The 19,864-nt window shown below is 35.5% G+C and overlaps 2 protein-coding genes and 1 long non-coding RNA gene across 3 annotated transcripts; 1 reads left to right on the top strand and 2 right to left on the bottom strand.

The window, feature by feature from the left end:
• Window positions 1-204: 204 nt before the first annotated feature.
• LOC141592877 (uncharacterized) lies at window positions 205-3,750 on the bottom strand. Its single transcript, XR_012521242.1, has 8 exons — window positions 3,399-3,750; window positions 2,453-2,507; window positions 2,061-2,155; window positions 1,766-1,933; window positions 1,542-1,635; window positions 1,299-1,382; window positions 997-1,060; window positions 205-532 (listed from the first exon to the last, which is right to left on the bottom strand). It is a non-coding gene; the product is annotated as an uncharacterized LOC141592877 (long non-coding RNA).
• Window positions 3,751-6,821: 3,071 nt separating this feature from the next.
• On the top strand, window positions 6,822-10,782 carry LOC141592876 (uncharacterized). Its single transcript, XM_074413750.1, has 5 exons — window positions 6,822-7,158; window positions 7,593-7,669; window positions 8,646-8,757; window positions 10,075-10,239; window positions 10,443-10,782. Exons 1-4 carry the CDS (start codon window positions 6,887-6,889, stop codon window positions 10,202-10,204), a joined length of 591 nt encoding a protein of 196 aa, XP_074269851.1. The 5' UTR covers window positions 6,822-6,886; the 3' UTR covers window positions 10,205-10,239; window positions 10,443-10,782.
• A 359-nt stretch (window positions 10,783-11,141) lies between these two features.
• LOC141592875 (protein trichome birefringence-like 38) lies at window positions 11,142-18,472 on the bottom strand. Its single transcript, XM_074413749.1, has 5 exons — window positions 18,078-18,472; window positions 16,901-17,072; window positions 13,090-13,265; window positions 12,313-12,471; window positions 11,142-11,676 (listed from the first exon to the last, which is right to left on the bottom strand). The coding sequence occupies exons 1-5, from the start codon at window positions 18,401-18,403 to the stop codon at window positions 11,382-11,384; spliced, it is 1,128 nt and encodes a 375-aa protein (XP_074269850.1). The 5' UTR covers window positions 18,404-18,472; the 3' UTR covers window positions 11,142-11,381.
• Between the last annotated feature and the right edge of the window lie 1,392 nt (window positions 18,473-19,864).

The raw sequence follows: 19,864 nt of genomic DNA, 5'->3' as shown, positions 1-19,864 counted from the left end.
ATTTTCTTTATTTTTTTGCGTCATTCATTATCATAACTGATGCAATTGATATTTTGTTTTAGGGCCAATTCATTTTTCTCATTTGCATCATTTCTTTCACGAACCGACGTAATTTATTAATACTTTTTTTTATATAAAAATTTGCTGCCGAAATACATAAAACTCACAATTCGAATACCAAAACTTAAAAAAACATGCAACAAGAAATCCAACCAACCACTAATACATCACATGTAAAACATTACATCTTATTCAACCCAACAATGTTCCGAATATAATTCAAAGTACAAATAATCCCACAAACCTTAGTTACTAAGCTAATCTATACTAAATGTTCTCTAAACATCTAGTAAACTTACATAAAACTATATATCAATCCAAACTCGATGCCACAAACCCACTAAAATATTGACAAGTTCTTGGATGATCAAAAGCATAGTTGAGAGCTTCCTTCAGTCAGATTCAGTGTCCGCAAAACTTCTTTCAACACAGATTTGACAACACCCTTAAGCTAATAATCAAAGTTGCAATGCTGCAACAAAAAGCGAACGCAAAAACAAAGAAATAAGGAGTATGTCGTCGACATTCAATGAAGTTCCTCGACCCAGAATCACCGAGGCGTTACTTGTTCACAAGTGCTGCATGATTCTCATCTTTTGAAGCTACAATGAGCTACAACATGAATGATGGCTTACACAATAGGCTTATCGATCAACAACATATTAGATAGCTCGCTTATCAAATGAATGTCAACCTAATTCTATGCTGCTATATGGAGAAGTATGCCATTAGAGACGAGCAAATAGAATAAAATAAATAGTACTCCCTTACTTATGGTCATTTGTTTCCTTTTTATTCTTTGTGAGAGGTATTTTAATCAAAGTAATCAAATGAATGATATGGTGCTAGTATATCAAACCTGCCATCAAATATAAATAAAAAAATTTGTGCATGGTAGGTGTTGAGCTGATCAAAAGCAAGGCAGAAGAATGTTACCATGATCTTTAGACATCAAAAATACAGTCTCGACCCCGCATCACACGGCGAATTCCCTTGACAACTGCAAAAGAAAAAAAAGTGTCGGAAAACAGTAAAATTAAAAGCCTTGATCTCTAGATTGCCTTTTATTGTCAATCTTTTCTAACTAGAGCACTGGTTTCAACAACTATGAAGTACGGAGTAGTAAACTTAAAAAGAGTGAGGAGTAAACCTTCCTTTCTGGCAGCCTACTCATTTTATAATTTGATGTTTGAGGTAAAAAAAATATAGTCAATAGAAATGTGGTGAGTATGACTTACATTGATTTTATCTAACACGCGCGAAACAGTGCAAAGGATCGTTGATTTCAGCTCTTTAATATCTTCAGATAACAGCTTGACATCCTGAACAAACATACGTTATCAGAGTACAGAAAAGTCCACATTTCATGAATAATGGCTGTAAGGTTTCTGCGAGTCTTATGTGCGACAGTTTCATATGTGAGATCAACCTAAATATTCAGCAAGAAAAAAGTAAAATTTTGAGTTAAGGATTTCACTTACCCCACGCCAATATTCGATTGAAGCACCAGTTGAGATAAATAATTCCTCGACTACTCGATCAAGTATATGTGTTAGGGGAAGGTATGACAGATACCTGCCAGTGGATTCACATCATTATAAGAGGCAGGGAAATCAGAACAAGAGAAGTTTTGAGTAAGACCGTCTTATAGTGATCTAGCGCTTTTACAATATTTACCGTGGAGAATGTTGGAGGGTGAACATACCTCTTTATTGATGCTCTTCAATGTGAAATTAATGCCTGATACAACAGTGACAACAGTCTCATTGGAGATGAGCACTCCCTTAGGCTCACTGGTTGTACCACTAGTGTACATTATTGTACAAATATCATCTTTCTTTTTCGCGGGAAGATCAAATTGTTGACTGCTTCCCTGCAAAGATTTTCGCATTATGAACAATTTTTTTTTTTCGAGAACTTGTTACAATATAAACTTATAATCATAAAATAGATAGAAAACTAAGTATAATAAAGCCTATGCAAATTTTAGCATGGCTTACCAGTTCCAAAAAATCATCCCAGGAGTAGATTTCCAAACCGCATTCTTTAGCAGCTTCTTTTTGGCCGGCCGCAACCTTGCCAAAGCTAACTAGTGCTACAATATGTACATAGAAATTAGAGTATTTGATTATCAACAAGTTTTGGGTAAGACCGCCTTATAGTTAGACTTGGTCCACTGAATATTTAAGGTTTTAGGCAAGACCTTTTAACTTCACCCGAAACCTTGAATATTCACATCATTGACTTTATCTAAGTTTTAACCATGAAACCTTGAAGATTCAACTTACTTCTCAAGTATTTTGTTGTACGCGGCATTGTCTTAAGACATCTAATTAAAGGTACTAAATTTGCGCTTACTGTCAGAAAGAGAAGTCATGAGATTCAATCATACCTGCGTGCTGATCACCCACTTTGGACAGTTAACGGTATATTCCACATCGTCCTCCCTGCCGGAACGAATTAATTTATGAAGACTAGACATGAGCATATTGGACATGAGAAAACTAAAATTTCGAAAACAACATATTAAAGAAGAAAAATAATAATAAGGGTTCTTTTGGTCATCTATTAGTTTATTATATAGACAAAAATGTGAATACTCTTAGCTGGACTTGTGTACAAACACAAAGAAAACAACATTTTGCCTATGATGCCTGCAAATCAAATAGGAATACTTCACCCTCATGTGCACAAATATGAGTAGAACAAATCAAATAGGAACAAGACCAGAATGCAATAAATTGATTAACACACAAACTAATTTGAGTATTCAGTTATATTGAAAGCTTTGTTGTTGTTTATTGAATAAACAATACTTAAATTATGTTGTATGAAGCAAGATGCAGCTAGCTCCTAGCTCTAAAGGACACTTGCATAAGCGTCTATTTTGACAATCCAACAACAATAATAACTCAAAGGCAAATTCACAGATTTCTGAAACCTTGCTTACTATTTTTTACAATGTTAATGGTGGTTATTGATGACGAGTGTGCGTAGTATACATAATAAATTAGTATTCTAAAACAACGAAATACGCATTCAAATTATGAACTAGATGCATACAGCATCGTACAGTATAAGACGGAATATAGTATAAACAAAAACGAAACAACAAACTTCACAACCCGATTCACACAGTCCGTTCCATTATCGATGTTACTATGCCCTGAACACCCCGTTACTATGCCTTAATTTCAAACTACAAGGCGATTCAAGATGATAAAACGATTCATAAATACGATAAAGACGAACAACTATCAACGAATTGATAAATATGCAAATAAATTTACATTCAAACAATAAACAAAAATAAACATAACAAACAACAATAATCATACTTGAAATAGGGAAGCACGGTGTTGGTGGTGGTGGCCTGGTGCGACGGCTTGAGCGACAACATAAGGAGGGCAGCACGGTGGTGGTTGTGTGACGGCAGAATGAGGGAGCCAACATTAAGGTTTGGTGAATATGGAAGGGTTTCGTGTTCAGCAGTAGGGTTTGTCGTGCGACGGCTCCAATGGTTGTGGTGGTGGTACGACAGGAGCAGTAGGGCGCGGTGATGGTGGTCGTGGTGGGACGATCAAGCTAGGGTTTGGTGATTAATGATCTAAGAAAAAGGGAAGATTAATTGGGAGATGAAAAGTTTGAGACGGTGTATATTAGGAGGGTTCAACTGTTTTCTTTTTTTGTATTAAATTTTAGAGTAAATTAATAATAACTCCCTTTTATATACCACTTTTCTAAAATAACTCCCTTTTGAAAACTTTTTAATAATTTACTCCCATTAAATGTTCTAAGTTCAAAACTTGCACCCATTTTGTCTTTCCCGTGTCATATTCCGTCACTTTTCAAAATTTCAGTTTTAAAGTCTAAATTTATGACCAAAATACCCCTAGCTCCTCTTTTATATCCTCCTCCTGTCTTCTATCTCTCTTACTCTCTTCACTTGAATGATTTATCCCTTTCTTAGATTGTTTCCCCAATTAAGATAATGTGGCCTCTTCTCTTGTTTATTAAATTTTATTTGCGTTTGCGATTTTGCTTCAAGTTAGGGTTATCTTTAGTTCCATCTCCTTTGAAATGGAGGCGTCAGCAAGGTTCAAGACATTACTGATTTTAATCCTTAGCCTTTCAAGCATCTTGTCAAGCTACATCAGGAAATACACAAACATAATTGCTTGGTTCCGTTCTCTCAGCATAATTGCTTGGTTCAAGCATCTGATCCATGAAATGCTGCAAAATAGAAATCTCGGCATTATGGTTTTGAACCCAGATTTGGGGGTTTCAAACCCAGAAATTAGGGTTTCGAAACCCAGAAATTTCGCAAAATAAACCCAGAAATTACGGTTTACGACACACAAAATAGGGCTATGAACAAATAAATTATGGTAAACAAAATAGGTTCGCAATTAAACCCAGAAATTAGGGTTGAAAACACACAAATTAATACTATAAACATGAGTTGGGGAAGAAAACTTACCGCTATCAATTTGAAATCGTCACAAATTAGGATTGATTTAACAAGGATCAAAATTTGGGAGAGATTTTAGAGTAAAAAATTGATTTTGAATGTCGATGAAAATAAGAGAGAAGCAAGATATGTAACGGTTATATGGGAAGATGAAAATAAAGAGAAGATGAAATAAAGCAATCAAAAAATAAGAGACAAGCAAGATGTGCTAAACTCTGATGGAGATCATTTGCTCGTTTGAGGTGAAGAATCATAGAAGATGAAAAGAAGATGTCTAAATATTAACACAAGGGCAAAACGGTCATAAAATATGACTTTTCATCGGAAAGACAAAATGGGTGTAACTTTTGAACTGAGAACATTTGATGGGAGTAAATTATTAAAAAGTTTTCAAAAGGGAGTTATTTTAGAAAAGTGGTATATAAAAGGGAGTTATTACTAATTTACTCTAAATTTTATTTGCATCGGTTTGCACCTCAACTGATGCAAAAACCTAACATCAAATAAGTCAGTTAAAGAATAAAACTGATGTATCTGATTAAATACGTCAGTTTTGCTAATAACCGACGCAAAATATACGTCAGTTTTTATAAAGAACTGACGCAAATAGCTTAACTAAAGGCGAAAAATGCATTCCCGCCAAAACTAAGTACTTTTTGCGTCAGTTTTTGTAGAACCGACGTAAATCGACTGACGCAATAGGTGTTTTTTCTACTAGTGAATGAAATTGGCTTGGGTTGTGCGGTTCTCCATATAGGTCAAGGGTCCAAGTAAAGATGATGGTCCTTCGTTTGAGGGGAGGATTGTTAGGGTGCGAACCCGTGTCCCACATCGGTAGTGTAAAGGTCAAGGTCATCTTTATAAGTGTCCATAAAATAGAATAGTAAGAGGTCTTTTGGGAAAGCGTCCAAGAGTAAATCCGTGAGTGTTTCGTCCAAAACGGATAATATCGTACTATTATGGAGCGTGGACAGCGGTGCAGCAGAAAGGTATCAACGCTTCTGCATAACAAACAATTTAAGGAAAAGTATTCCGTAAGATGATAATTAGGCCCAAGCCCGGTCATGTGTTTTTTTAGGGCCCTAGGCAAAAATGTACATTGGGGCCTCTTGAAAAAATGACTAATTTTTTTTTTTTAAATATTATTAAAAATCCGTTGTATACACACGTAAATTGTAGTGAAGACCAAGATCGAGGGCGGTGGCCAAGGAAAAACAACTTATGGTGGTCGAATTTGGTAGCAATCGAAGGACAATGTCCATAATTTGGAGTGGGATGAATGCAATTTTTTAGTGTAATAGAAGAGGGTTGGTGGATTTTAGAAGGATCGGAGCCACGCCAGGTTTTGGGTGAGTGGTTTTTCTTTCGCCCGAAAATAAGATTCACTCTTAAGGGGTTGTAGCCGAATTTTATTGGTGATCAAAGCGGTGGTGGTTGAATTTTAGTGGTGAGATGGTGTAATTTTGGTGGTAATTTGGCCAGAAGGATGACGCCATATGGTTTTTAATTTTATTTTGATAATCTGGTATTGTATTATTGGGACCGGCATATTTAAATAGGTCAATCACCTGTTATCACTCGATTCACCCACTTCATCCACAGGTGATGGGTGATGGACGATAAGTTTCATGATAACTGATGCGTTAGATGAGATTTTAAACGACGGATGAATGATGATGAGACTTTACCCGACTCGAACCCAATCCATTCTAATCCCTAGTCGAGTCAGGTTGGCTCAAGTAGTCAAGCATAACCCTAAACCGATGAGGTTGGGTCGGGTGTCGAGACAAATCAGTTATATTTTAATTTTTTTTTAGGTTGGGCGAGAGCAGACAGGGCTGGAAACGCTAACCCTAATCAGGCTTGGTCCAAGGATAGATTGAGCCGGACGCAACGGTGGATCACCGAGCCAATAGTCATGCCAGTGACGACCCGACCACCTTGCCGGGCCAATCCCTTAGAGTGACCACCTCTAAAGACAACCCACCTCAATCATCACTCATTGTGTTTAGGGGGTGTTTGGTTCAAACATTCGGTATGGAATGGAATGGATTCTAACTCCAAGGAGGTATGGAGTTAGAACCCCATACATGTTTAAGCTTGTTTGGTTCAATCCGGGTATGGGAATAATAATGTGTTGGGTGGAATGGAGTTGGAAACTTGGGGAGAGAGATGTGTATGGGATTCCAATGGGTTGGAATGGAGTTAGAATCCATCAGGTATCTAACTCCATTCCAAAATGCTCCAACCAAACATTGGAATGACCCGAATCCATTACAATCCATTCCAAAAGTCTCCCTCAATTAATTGCCAAGTCCCAAGTCCATTGAGAGTGAGTTTTTGTGTTGAAAGAAAATGACATCAACCTCATCACTCACTAATCCTTGTCACAAAATAATCTCATCACCATTTCCGCCATTAAACCCTTTAACAAAACCTCAATTAATCTCCAAAACCCACCTTCTAAAATTCCACAATAACACCAAATCTTCTCGATTATCACGCCCAAATCGCAGCATAATCACAGCAGCAGTTGCATCCATGGCGACGAGTGAAGCATCTGATCAAACCATTAAAATGAATAATCTGCTATTTGTTGAGATGGGTGTTGGATACGATCAACATGGGTTCGTATTTAATTTCTTTATTTTTCTTCCACTTTTCCCAATTCGTCGGATTATTGGGTAATTTATGAATTCAAAAATTAGGGGGGCAACGTGGCTTTGTATTTTATTTACCGTGCACGAAAACTTAAATAAGACCGTTGTATAGCGTATAGATGGGTGACGGTTATTTTAATCAAAGGTAAATAAATGATTGGGACGGAGGGAGTATCTTATTTAGGGTTTGCTTAGGTTGACGGTAATTGTTACTAGAGTAATAGAGCTTAAATGAACTAGAAAACAGAGGAGAGCGATGCCCGTGGAAGATGGAAATAAGGTAGAGAGTGTAAGAGTTGCTGTACAACTGTCTCGTACAAAATTAAAGACTGAAATTTGCAATTTTGTTAATGATGATGTTGATAATTGGAAGCTGATTTCGATATGTATGGTTGGCACAGGCAGAATATCACTTCTGCAGCAATGCGGGCTTGTCGAGATGCTATTTCTTCCAACTCTATCCCTGCTTTTCGCAGAGGTAAATCTCCCTAAGCATGGTATCTTTTTTTGCTAATGATATTATTCGGAGTTGTAGGGTTTTGTGGATTTCAAGACTGTTGATAGTTTATTAGCAGCAATGATGGTGTTAAAATCTGAATGTGTAGCATAGCTGGTGGATTCCTAATTGGGAATGATGGTGTTAAAATCTGATAATTTACTAATCGCTTTGTGCGGTGATCCTATGGCCTAGGTCCCAAAGGTATCTGGTTCCGATTTCTGAGTCTTAAAGTTGTTTGAAGCCTGGTTCTTTTAGGTTGATGATCTAAAGGGTCAATCATCGTAGACTAATTTTTAAAATCTCCTTACTCCTAAGCGTGCTACCGTCTTTTTTAAATTTTTGTATCTATGAAATTGTTTGAAGTTTAGGGTTTTGTGGATTTCAAGATTGCTGATAGTTTATTAGTAGCAAGCTAGTGTTGGAATCTGAATGTGTGATAGCGTAGCTGGTATAATTTTTCGCTTTGTGCAGTAATACTATGGCCTAGGTCTCAAACCCGTCTACATGATTACATTCTTGGGCTTTGTGGCTACCTCTGGAAAAAATACCCGATTTGCATTTCCGAGTTCTAAAGTTGTTTGAACTTCGGCTGTTTTAGGTTGATGATTTAAAGGGTCAATCAACTATTGTAAACTAATTTTGTGCAATCGACATAGTTGACCATCTTGTGTAACTATATGCTCACTAGTAGCAAACTTTGAGATTGTGGATTTGTGGGAATGTTGGTGTGTACGCGATTTCAGTTTTCCTCTTAGTTTGGGCTGATATTAGCTCTAGGGAAAGAAGGGAAGTGATCGGCAAAGTTGTAGTCCGTCCTGTAAGAGATTATTAGTCGTAGTTGATTTCCTCTTAGATTGGGGTGATATTAGCTTGAGATACCTTTGAAGAGCTTAGATGTGTTATAAGGATTAGAGTTGTTAGATTTTTCAAACTTAATTTACTGTGTTGCTTGCAGGGTCCATACCCGGTGTTTCGTTTGAGCAGATGAAACTCCAAATTAAGCTCGGAGTTCCTCATTCTTTACAAGAGTCTTTGGATATTGAGAAGGTCAAATCTGTGTTCCCATAGTAAGTGTTGACGTGTAATTTGACCTCTTGCTTTCTGTTGCACTCCTAGTGAACTTCATACTGTTATGACATGATTGATAAGCAGTGGACTTTCCCCTTGACGCAAAGGCTTTAAGCATTTTATGAAGTTGACATGGCTATCTAATATACAAGCATACATTTCCATCTTGCTTGTGTCTGAATTGCTAATGGTTATTGGTTAATTGCACAACCAGATTGGCTTTATATTCTCTTCACGTAGGAAGTTATTGCCATCCAAGCTTGGCGTTTTGACTTTGGTGGGTGGTTAAGTTGGGGACTGTATTTTACAGAAAATCATCTGACCAGGACCTCGTGTTTAATAGCAAGTGCGTCTTTGGCATAAAGTTATAGACTTTTTTTTTTTTCAAAAATGAGTTTTGCTGTAAAACTGATTTTTAATGTTGGTGAGTCCTTGGCCAAGATTACAATAGGTATATTTGATAATTTTGAATTGATTACGATAGCATTGAACAAATAAATTTCGCCGCAAATTTTGTTGATAAATACACAGCTTCAACAAGAACAAATCACAATGTTCCTACTGCACTCAACTATATTGGACTAGGAAAGGTATTGATCAAGTCTCCAGTCTCCACAAGTATAGAATGATCTAGGCTAGGAAAGGCCAAAGAAATGATCTGTTGGGTGATGATAGATGGATATTTATTATTATGTGGATTAGCGTTGCAGGAAATTGGCTTCTGTATACGAGTATATGCGATAGAAATACAATAAAATAATATTTTATCAGTGAATTATTTTACGAGAAACAATAAGGAAAGCACCAATTTGGTGCGTCTATTTTGGAAGCAGGGTGGGGGTCAATAGTTGGGTTTTGGGCTTTTCGAAAATATTATTTTAACTTCTAAAAAAGCTGGTGTTTGGCCAAGTTTGTAGATTTGTTGCTGGAGGCGTTTTGTTTGGTTAAAAGTATACTGAATGAGATCAATGCTAAGCTTTCAATAGTTCAGAGTAATATACTCCCTCTGTCCCCGGTCATTTGTTGTCCTTTTCCATTTTGGGGTGTCTCAGTCAATTGTTGCCCTTTCTATTTTAAGAATGAACTTGATGAACAATTTGATTATTCACACTCAATTTGTTACACTTGTCATTTAGTAATTGGCCCCCTCCTCTTTCCTTGGTCTTTGTGCCAAAACCAAAGGACAACAATTGACCGGGATGGAGGGAGTATTTGCTTTTGACCTTGTTTATTGTCATTTATGGAATGTGCATAAGTTATAAAACCTATTCTCATTTTATGATAATTCACATTCTGGTTGTTTCGTTTAACTTCAGTGGAAAGATTCTTAATGTTGAAGTTGTTGACGGCGGACTAATATGCTCAAGTGGAGTTCATGTAGAAGAAATGGGAGACAAGAACGATGACTGTTACATTGTTAATGCGGCCGTCTATGTTGGCTATTGATCACCTCTTACCAGATAGCATTCAGAAACTCTGGGGTAAGTTACACCAAATAGTGAAACATTCTACAAGTCCCATAAAATGATACCGTACAGCTCAAAATAACAATCCAGTTCTTAGTAACTGGTTCAATCCCATTTTAAAGTAAAATTGTCTTTGGGATTGACCCATGTGATCTCCTTTTTAACATAGGCCATCCTTGCTTTCTGATTCATAATAGCATGATTTTTATTGTTTCTAGGTTTTGGATTCAAGCCAAGCACCTTCAGGACAGAGAAAAGCTTTCGAACTTCAACAGTTCATTATTGAAGAATGGGAAATGTATGTTGAAATGTTAACAATTTGAGCTGTTTTACTTGTTTCTGAATTGTAGATACTCTGCACATTATGTCCATGCTCTTTCTTCTCCTTGATGAAACTTGCCAAACATGTTTTGCCTAATGATGGTTCAATTCGTAGCACTAGTTTTGCAAGTCGGGCTTCTAGTGCAACTTTAGTCGACTAGCTTGTTCTGTAACTTTTGGGGTACTATAATCACCCTTTTTCTCTCCGTCAAAAAAAAAAAAAATTGTCTGGTTGAATTTTAATTTGGTTTGAACCCATGCATAGTCTCCCGTGTGCACACCTCGAGGCACCACAATGTACCTTTTGCATGAACGTTGCGGAAGTTTAAGTGATTCACGTGCTTTCATTCTAGAAGCATTGACACAATACCTATATGTTCTATTTTTCTTATTTCTTCAGTCTGTTAGTGTTGCTAGCTTTTAATTACAGTCCCTTCGTTCTCGAAGCATGGGCACGATACGCAATACTAGGACACTGAAAAATATGATCTAAAACTCGTAAATTTGTAGCTTAACACGAATGAGTTGTTTGCAAGGTTTAGGCTGGAGTTCATGGTAAATAGATGGAAGTAATGACTGATTATATAGAACACTGATTTTTGAAGAGATTAATAGAGTTGGATGCCAATCAAAAGTGAATGTTTTCTGTATTTCAATCCAATATGAACATAATGTGTCACTCGTCTTGCGAGAGTGACTCTTTAAGCTAGGAATATGAGTTACTTACAAGTTACAATAGATCTAAGTCTCCTTGTTGACGAGAAACCTAGACCCTTTCTTCATTTTCACCATCTTGATGAATGATATAAAGAAGAATAAGATAAATCTTGGTAAAATCAAATGTTCAAAAGAGCGGCATAGAGAAGTTGGTTCCAGGTATCAGGCAATCCAGGAAGACACCAGTGGCTACAGTCAACGCCCGAGCTTACTCCGCTGTATTTCTCAGGATGTGCGTCTTTCCGCAGCTGTGACAGCGTCGTGATATCGAGCAGGTAAACAGGCTTCGTCATTGAACTTAATGTCTTTCTTACTATTTCTGCTGCCGGAGGCAAGCCCGCAGGGTATGTGGACCCTGACAGTGGTAATGCCTCCCCTGTACAGCTCTTTGATGCTCCTCTCCATTCCTTTGGACTGTCATATTTTAAACACTTTCTTTGTTACTATGTGATTCTGTCAACACAAAATCTCACTTTAGACGGACACTATCCGTCTAAATTTGTAAGACGGTCGAATATCACCACTTTCATAATAATAAGACAAACAACAAGTGGGATGGTGGGGGTTGTCTTATTATGAAAGTGGTGACATATTTGACCCGTCTACATCTTTAGACGGATATACCCGTCTACAATGAGACTAATTGTTCTGGCATTATTGAGTTTATTAACAGAGATTTCTTTCAGAACTCGAAGTTTAGAAATATTGCAGTTGACCATGCTACTTGAGAAATTTTCGAGATGGATACAATGACTGTGTTTTTTTATCGTATAGGTCTGGATCACTGAAATGGTCTGCTGCATCATTTGAGGGCAAGATTGATACAGTTAATTGCAGGTAAGAAATGAAAAAAAGGGTATGATCTAATTTGACTCGGATATATTTGACATGGCTGTGCCAATAATTCTAAGTTTAAACAACTTGGTTGTTTTTACTATGAAAGGCGGTTAAATGCGTAGAAATTCGTGACCATGTCCGAGTGTCGAGTGTAACGGATACTAGTAAAAAAAAAAAAAAAAGAATATGCAAGGAAGGGTATTATTAGCTTACTCATAATGGGTGGGTGATATCCCTTGGAAGAATACTCGGGTTTTTGAGGGATTGACGTTGTCGTCGACCCATCGGGCCCATGTTTCCAAACCTTTGGCGAAGGCTGTGAGTCGGTCCATGTCCTTGTATACTTTGGGCCCATCTTGTATATAGTCCCATCTGCATGAATAGTCAGTCCATTGTAATATTACAATCAACTACTTTCTGCCAAGTTGTTCAAATTTATTTCTTGCCTAAATTATAATTCAAAACGTCGTCTCGGTGTATTATACACCGTCGATGACTGAACAAAGAAGATATTGGATAACTTTGCAAAGGAGCTCAGTAACTTATAAATGAGCTCGATAACTTTACAAAGTTATCGAGCTATAGTTGATAAGCCTTATAATATGCCGATTATTATATCAACTTCATTATTTATGTAGCGCAATCGATTTAATAAATTATCCAATATTGGGCCATTGGGTATTATTATTGAAATTGAAAATCTTGCCCTACATATTAATGAAACTCAATTAATCATTAATAACTTCTCTATTATACAACAAAGTGGATGATGTGAAGGAATCAAGTGGAAAAGGCACAATACTTGTCTAGATGATTTTACACAAATTTATTATAAAACGGGATCTTTTGAGACCCACTTTTATCCACTAATAAGTTATGCTTGGATTTATTTTGTAACTATATTAGTGTAAGACTGTCTTGCAAAAGACTAACTCGGGAAAAAGAACATTAACTCGAAAAAAAAAAAAAAAAAGTGGAAAAAGAACATACGGTTGAGATTGGCCAATGTGAGTCCACCAATGCCAAGAATTGAAGATAAGAACATCCATGTTTTGCCATACTTGACCACCCATTATTGAGTTTAACTCAAGAACTCTTCCAATTGGTTTCCTAACTATGTCTACCAAATATGTTGTGTGGTATAATAGAACACTCACTCCATATTCCTGCATCATGGATTATACAAGTTCATAAATTATGGAATTTTAAGCAATAAATCAACAATAACATCCTTTGATTCCGGCTATAATTAGATCAGGAAGTTCAATTTCAGAGAGACGGTTTATCACTAAATTATTAGGAGCAATGTTGTTAGGATCGGGATTCTACTTTGGATCGATGGGAGGGGTAGGATCGAATCGGTAGAATCGGATCGTAGAATCGTAAGATTCTACAAACTCACTAAATACCCTTTTTTATTTGGTGAAAACATATAATTGAATATCAAAATACTTATTTATCCACAAAATATTGATAATAATGATTTTATATCATTTCATGAACATGTTTTTACAAATTACACGAAATTTGGGTTTTACGATGTCATTATATAAAAATATATATATTAAAATTTTTACTATGGAATCGGATCGTAGGATCGTAAGATCGTGGGATCGTATTATGATCCTACCTTTATAAATTTTCAAATGAATAGGATCGTAAGATTCTACAACCATGATAGAATCGTAGGATCCGGGATCGGTCAAGCATTTTTGGATCGTAAAATCGTAGAATCATAGGATGAAATCGGGATTCTGACAACAATGATTAGGAGACAATCTATTACTATATTATGAGCTAAACAAATGACCGATACAAGAAAAGTACTTACTTGTATGTGTTTTTATCTAGACTCTTAAGATATGAAATCTAATTCACTAAAATATGACAATTTTAGATAAATTCACTAGCATCTATTACTACCTTCTTCTCTTTTCTACCTCTCTTCAACCTTCTCCTCTAATAACTAATAACGGGATAAAATATAATATATTTAGCCTTATTCACTTGTCATCCAACCGCACACAAAATACATTAACTTAATTGATTGTGAGAGGATAAAGGGAGAAGGTGTAAGGAGAAAGTAGATAGCAATGCTTGTGATTTTTTTTTCTTTTTGTTGAATTTTACTACTATTTCTCAAATATTTATAAAGTGAAAAGTGATTAACTTTATCTTCAATGGAAGACAATTATTGAGACCAGCAAGGGTTGAACGCAAGTGCATCAAACAACAAGAAAGAATGGTAGTCTTGCTTCAAACGGGTCATTTCTGTCTAAAATAATAAGACGGGATTTTGTGATCATTTTACTACCAAATGTGACTACTTAGGGGGGAGGCATTAACATATAGTCATATTTAACCATAAAATGGTGTCAAAACCTTGTGATATTGTTTCAGACGAAAATGACCCGACAAAAACGAGATTTTGGGGTAGAAACAAAGTGTTAAAGGGAATAAGGGACAACATTTTCAGGACTTTGGACACAAGTTTGTTGTATTTACTTGTTAGGAGTTGATGACCAACACATGCTTACAAATTTACTGGTCATATTCTTTGACACAAGTTTCCCTCGTGTCGGTTTGGTCTTATTGTTATGTCGTACTCCGTATTAAAGCTTATATTAGGTAGAACATGCAAACCATGGTTAGTTGTAGCGCGATTAATCCAATGACGGAGTTAGGATTTTTTCGTCTGCATGAAAATTTCGATGTTAATACATTTACCTTCTTATAGTTTATAATCTACCTTATCTAATACTTCGTAATGGTAGTAAATAAGGTGAATGAATCATTATAAAGTTTTTAAACATCGTTCAACGCTCACTACGAATACGAATTATGTATTTCTATAACGATCTTATACAAGAATACTTCGTTATTATTCACTCTTTTCTTATTCAGTATTCTAATTGATTGATCAACTCATAGTTTGAAATGTCTGAATCGTAAAGCTGAGATGACAATGATAAAGACTTGTTATTCCCTCATCTTAAATCTTGGTGGTAACTCAACGTTAAACCGTAAAGGAGAGGTGGCCCTAATCATAAATTAATTACTACGTATTTGTTTGTTTTATTTACCAGAGGGTAAATAGTTACTTTAATTTACTTGATATTCATGATTATGAATAAATGTAAGGAAATGGATATTTTTATCAACGATTTTTAATTTACTTGTGTCTTTAAAACACAAGTTAAGAACGGAATTAGGAATTTCCTCAAAAAAAAAAAAATTGTACTAAGAAAGATTCATCTCTTAAACAGTGGTCAGGTTCGATTTCTGACACTCGCGAATGAAAAAGTCAAACTTGGAATGAGTCAACCCATTAAATTGCCTTCAGTATCCCAAAGGAAATTGTCCCAACTGTGGGTAGGGATACTCCTAATCAACACCAAAAATAAAACAATAAGTCTTGCTTGACGGGTCGGATCTTGCGACGGGTATTATGTGAGTGGAAATGGGTAGAGGGGACAAGGTGGGTACCCACCCCATGTGCTTTGTCTCTCACCCTTATGGGTTTTGTGTGAGAGAATATGGTACCCGTCTCTTGTTTGTGACGGATACCTCCGTCACAAATAAGAATTTGTGAAAATAAAAAATAAAAATTATATTTGTAGTCTTTTACTTTTTAGCCCTTGTGCTACTACACGAAAAGGCGTGGAGGAATTTCGACAAAAGAGAAAAGTGCAACTCCTGCAAACTTAGGAATTTCTGACACTATTTTCCTCTACAATATATACGTTGGGGAATCATGGAATTGAATAATACTTGTAGTGTGAGGTATTTATATTGTTATAGTTAATTTTATGTAAGACTGTTAGATAATACTCCATCCTATACAAAGTACGAGTAACTATTACGAGTATATATTGTTATTATCAAATGAGTTGCATGATAAGAAAAGCAATTGTTGAATATGGTGCATTCAGTAGCGGAGCATTAGAGCTTAGGGGGCGAAAAATTATAGGGAGGTGGTAGGGGGCAGATAATTAATAATATAAAATATACTCAAAAAAAAATTAAAAAATATAACTAAAAACATCGAAAATTTCAACCGCCTCCAGCTCCACCACTGCATGCATTCATATAATCATATCCCTTAGTTACTAAAGCGACAACCAACAGAACCTTAGTTTTGTAAAAACGTTGCTACCAATGGTTTTTTGTTGTGACCTTTCTCTAATAATTTACCTATGTTTTAGCACAAATTCTCATTTATGACGGACGATATTCGTCACAAGTTTGTGAGGGATCGAATAAAACCCACTTATAGATAAAGACAAGCCATTTATGAATTGTGATTCCCTAGGTACTCTTACTTTTGTCTTATCTACCCAAATGGGTGATACTTGACCCGTCACATGCTTGTGACGGATATACCCGTCACAATGGAGACTTATTGTTATTTCAGTTGGTTATAATTTCCTTTTAAATGGCACTCTTTAATAGAGTAAAAGTTGTTTGGTTAAAGAATTTAACACTCATCATAAATCAATATAACAATTAAGTATATAAAACAACTTTTAAATCATGTGATTTACGGAATAAGTAGTACTCCGTAATAGAAATAAAGACAACCTACAAACTCATATTTAAAACGACTTTTCACTTTATTCGAGTTTCAATCACCCTAATGTATAAACTACGAAAATAATTTGACAAAAATGATCCTCCTTTTATCTTAATTATTTATTTACCTTTTATTAAACCACAGATTACAAAAAAATAAAAATAAAAGGTAAACAAATAATCGAGACGGAGAGAATAAATAACAAAATAAAATGAGTTCAATAGTTACCTGAAAAGTAACGGAAGAAAGGAGACCACCTCTCGCAAGAGTGTACCTAACTTGAGGTGCCGACGCATGAATCATACATGTTAACGAGTTCCATTGATTTAAACTCAGTGAGTCACCAACAAACATTATCTTTTGTCCTCTAAATCTTTGTAAAAACTGAATTCCGTTAAATCTGTCAAACAGTGGCGGAGCCAGGATTTACGATTAGGGTTGAAGTTAGTTAAAATTTTTAAAATTTTTAACTAAAAATAACGAAATTTTCATTTTTCAATGAAGACAAGCGTCTCTACCAGCCCCTTAAATTCGCAACTGTTGTCAAACCAAACACAATTTCATCTATCATTTATAATTTACGCAACCTATTTATGTCCTAACAATTCCAACTACCATGCACCCTTGCATGCCCACCAAAAATAACTCACAATTTAATACAATAATAATATCCACAATAAAAATGTACGCGAATTTAAAGTTCGAGTCCCGTCTCTATCATTTAGGTAATTTTTTCGGGTCATAAATAATACTTAATTAATATGAAAGAAAATATTACATAATCCTACACTAGTACTAAAAAGTTGTCAAATTCTGTTCATTATAAAAGTGAAAGTGAAAAAAGTTAGCCACCGTCAAGTTGTATTAAATTTCAATACTCCCACTCGAACATATATTATTGAAATTCAATTTTTAAGTGTGAAATATGCATAATATAGAGAAATTATATATAAAAAAATGATAGTTTTGAAAGTCGGTACCAGTCATAAACAAGTTAACTTACTGTCTGAGTAAGTTAATCGGTAGTAATAGTTTAAAAAACTATATGCACTATACGATCGTATAGTGCTTGTTGCTCTTATTTAAAAGTCTCAATTACTATATAAACGTACATATGGAAATAAGTAGAAAATAAAATCAACAACAATAGAATTTTAAACGTAAATAAAATAAAATGGGAATTTTATATTACGGTTCACAAACTCAAATAAGACTCGAAAATGAGGGAATAAAAGAAAATATGATTAAATTTAGATAACTTTATATTACAGTTCACAAACTCAAATAAGACTGTTGTACAACTTGTTCTGTACAAAAGGTTCACGGTTCACGTCCCTTGTAATTACCGAGTATGTTATATAACGGTCTTATACAAAACTAACTACGGAATAATTCAGTAGTATACCTGGGAAGGACACAATTATCAGGAACCCAAGAGTACTTAAGAAACTGTTTATCAGGTCTGCCATACTTAAGGCAATCAAATTCCGGGTCGATAAACGGGCAATTTGAGAACTCGTATAACGGGTTAACCCGAACATTATATACCCATCTTCCTTGGAACAAATTACACATACCCTTTCTGCCATTTATGAGATTGGTGCCATTATGATTGAGTTTATGGCGATGGTGTAAGCGTAAGTGTAAGTGTAAGGACCCTAAAGTTTCTGGTAAAACAGAGAAAAACAGAGGTATAAGGAAGAAAAACAGTGGAATATTTTTAGCACTCATTTTTTGTCAGAAATAATGATATAAAAGGTGTGTTTTTGGATGTTTATATAGAAGACTAAAGAAGCAAGATGTTTGGAGAAATTGTTTATTTCACTCATTTACATGTACTAGTTGGTGGTTTGGATAACGAGGGGTCGCGGCAAAAAAAAAAAAAAAAAAAATATTACGATTTAGTTTCTTTCAGTTGTTATCTTTTTTACTTTTTTTATAACGTATTTTAGTAAAAGATTAACAAAAGATTTAAATTTCAGATAGAGGGAATACTGAATTTTCATATTAAAAACATTTCGCAATCCCTGAAAATTATCGATAATTGTATTTTTAGAATTGTGGATTATTGCAGAACTAGAGCCCTAATCTTTCTGACTTAATATCAGCTCATTTCTGTTCAATGCAACTGCATTCAGTTAAGTTCTGCTGAGCTTAGTTCTATTCAATCAACTCTTCAACTTAATGCAGTTTAACTCAACTTATTAGCTTCATTTTGTTCAGCTCAATTTAACTCCTTTTAACAGAAAAAACAGGGCCTAAAGGAGGTATAAGACGCTCTCGATCGCGTTGAACAATGAACATTTGAAAGTTCTAAGTTTTCGAAAATGCTTTTCTAGTTACCTTATTAGTTATTACCTTACCTGTTCGCTATTCATGATAATTTTCGCGCCGCCTTTATTATAAATCTGGTTACGCCACTAGTTATTGTTAACAATAACATGTTTGTGGTGAGGACAATTGTATAGTAAAAGAGGGGGGTGTGAGCTGGGAAATGTTTAAAGGTTAGGGTGGGTGGGTGACTGGTGGGGTTGTAATATAAGAGTGGCAATGTGGGGGTTGAGTTTGCTTTGTTCCTTCCTCAATTGGTTTGGTTTACAAGGGGCCGGGCCGCCTTTGCTTCTGTTGTACACTTACCGTTATGTACTCCGTTTTCTTACTGTATCTCGGTTCTACATTCTTTCATCAAAAAAAAATGAGATGCCGTTACCAAATAGTGTCAAATTTAGTACCAGATTCTCATATATATACATGGCCGAATAGCGCCCAGTGTAGCAAGTGCGGCTACCGTTGTCGAATAGTGGTCAATTTAGTACTAGGTTCTCGTATATATGATACCAAGTATATGTACATCGATTTATGGTATATCGGTAACCCTATAGTAGTCCCCTTTCGTTAGTAACCAGTACCTGAATTATTTTCGGGTTTGTGTCCTTTGATTTAGTGTGGATTAGTTCGGAATTGTAATTTTTTCATCATAAGTTTTAACGTTGCTGTATTCTCGTGGTTGGAATACTACGTACTATACTATTAAGGCTGCAGTCTACATAGTCCACTTGAGTCAAAATCATTGCTTTAGCCTTTAGTTAGTCAAATATTGCATTATATCTTGTTGTTATCATGCTACTTGCTTCTTAAGGGTGATTTTGAAGATTCTTGCATGAATTTATTGCATCTACTTATTGTGATTGA

The sequence above is a fragment of the Silene latifolia genome, chromosome 7 (genome assembly GCF_048544455.1).
Source record: "Silene latifolia isolate original U9 population chromosome 7, ASM4854445v1, whole genome shotgun sequence".
NCBI lineage: Eukaryota > Viridiplantae > Streptophyta > Magnoliopsida > Caryophyllales > Caryophyllaceae > Silene > Silene latifolia.
Note: the sequence above shows the minus strand (reverse complement) of the source record. Positions and strands in the feature narration are given on the sequence as shown.

What these genes read in the sequence shown, in the direction of transcription:
- LOC141592876 (XM_074413750.1), top strand. Translation starts at nt 6,887, where the DNA reads ATGACATCAACCTCATCACTCACTAATCCTTGTCACAAAATAATCTCA. An exon ending in TATCCCTGCTTTTCGCAGAG is followed by an intron (nt 7,670 to 8,645) that starts GTAAATCTCCCT and finishes TGTTGCTTGCAG; the next exon opens with GGTCCATACCCGGTGTTTCG. An exon ending in GTCAAATCTGTGTTCCCATA is followed by an intron (nt 8,758 to 10,074) that starts GTAAGTGTTGAC and finishes GTTTAACTTCAG; the next exon opens with TGGAAAGATTCTTAATGTTG.
- LOC141592875 (XM_074413749.1), bottom strand. Translation starts at nt 18,403, where the DNA reads ATGAGTGCTAAAAATATTCCACTGTTTTTCTTCCTTATACCTCTGTTT. An exon ending in TTTCTTCCGTTACTTTTCAG is followed by an intron (nt 13,266 to 16,900) that starts GTAACTATTGAA and finishes TCCATGATGCAG; the next exon opens with GAATATGGAGTGAGTGTTCT. An exon ending in ATATCACCCACCCATTATGA is followed by an intron (nt 11,677 to 12,312) that starts GTAAGCTAATAA and finishes AAAATATGACAG; the next exon opens with TCCAAAGGAATGGAGAGGAG.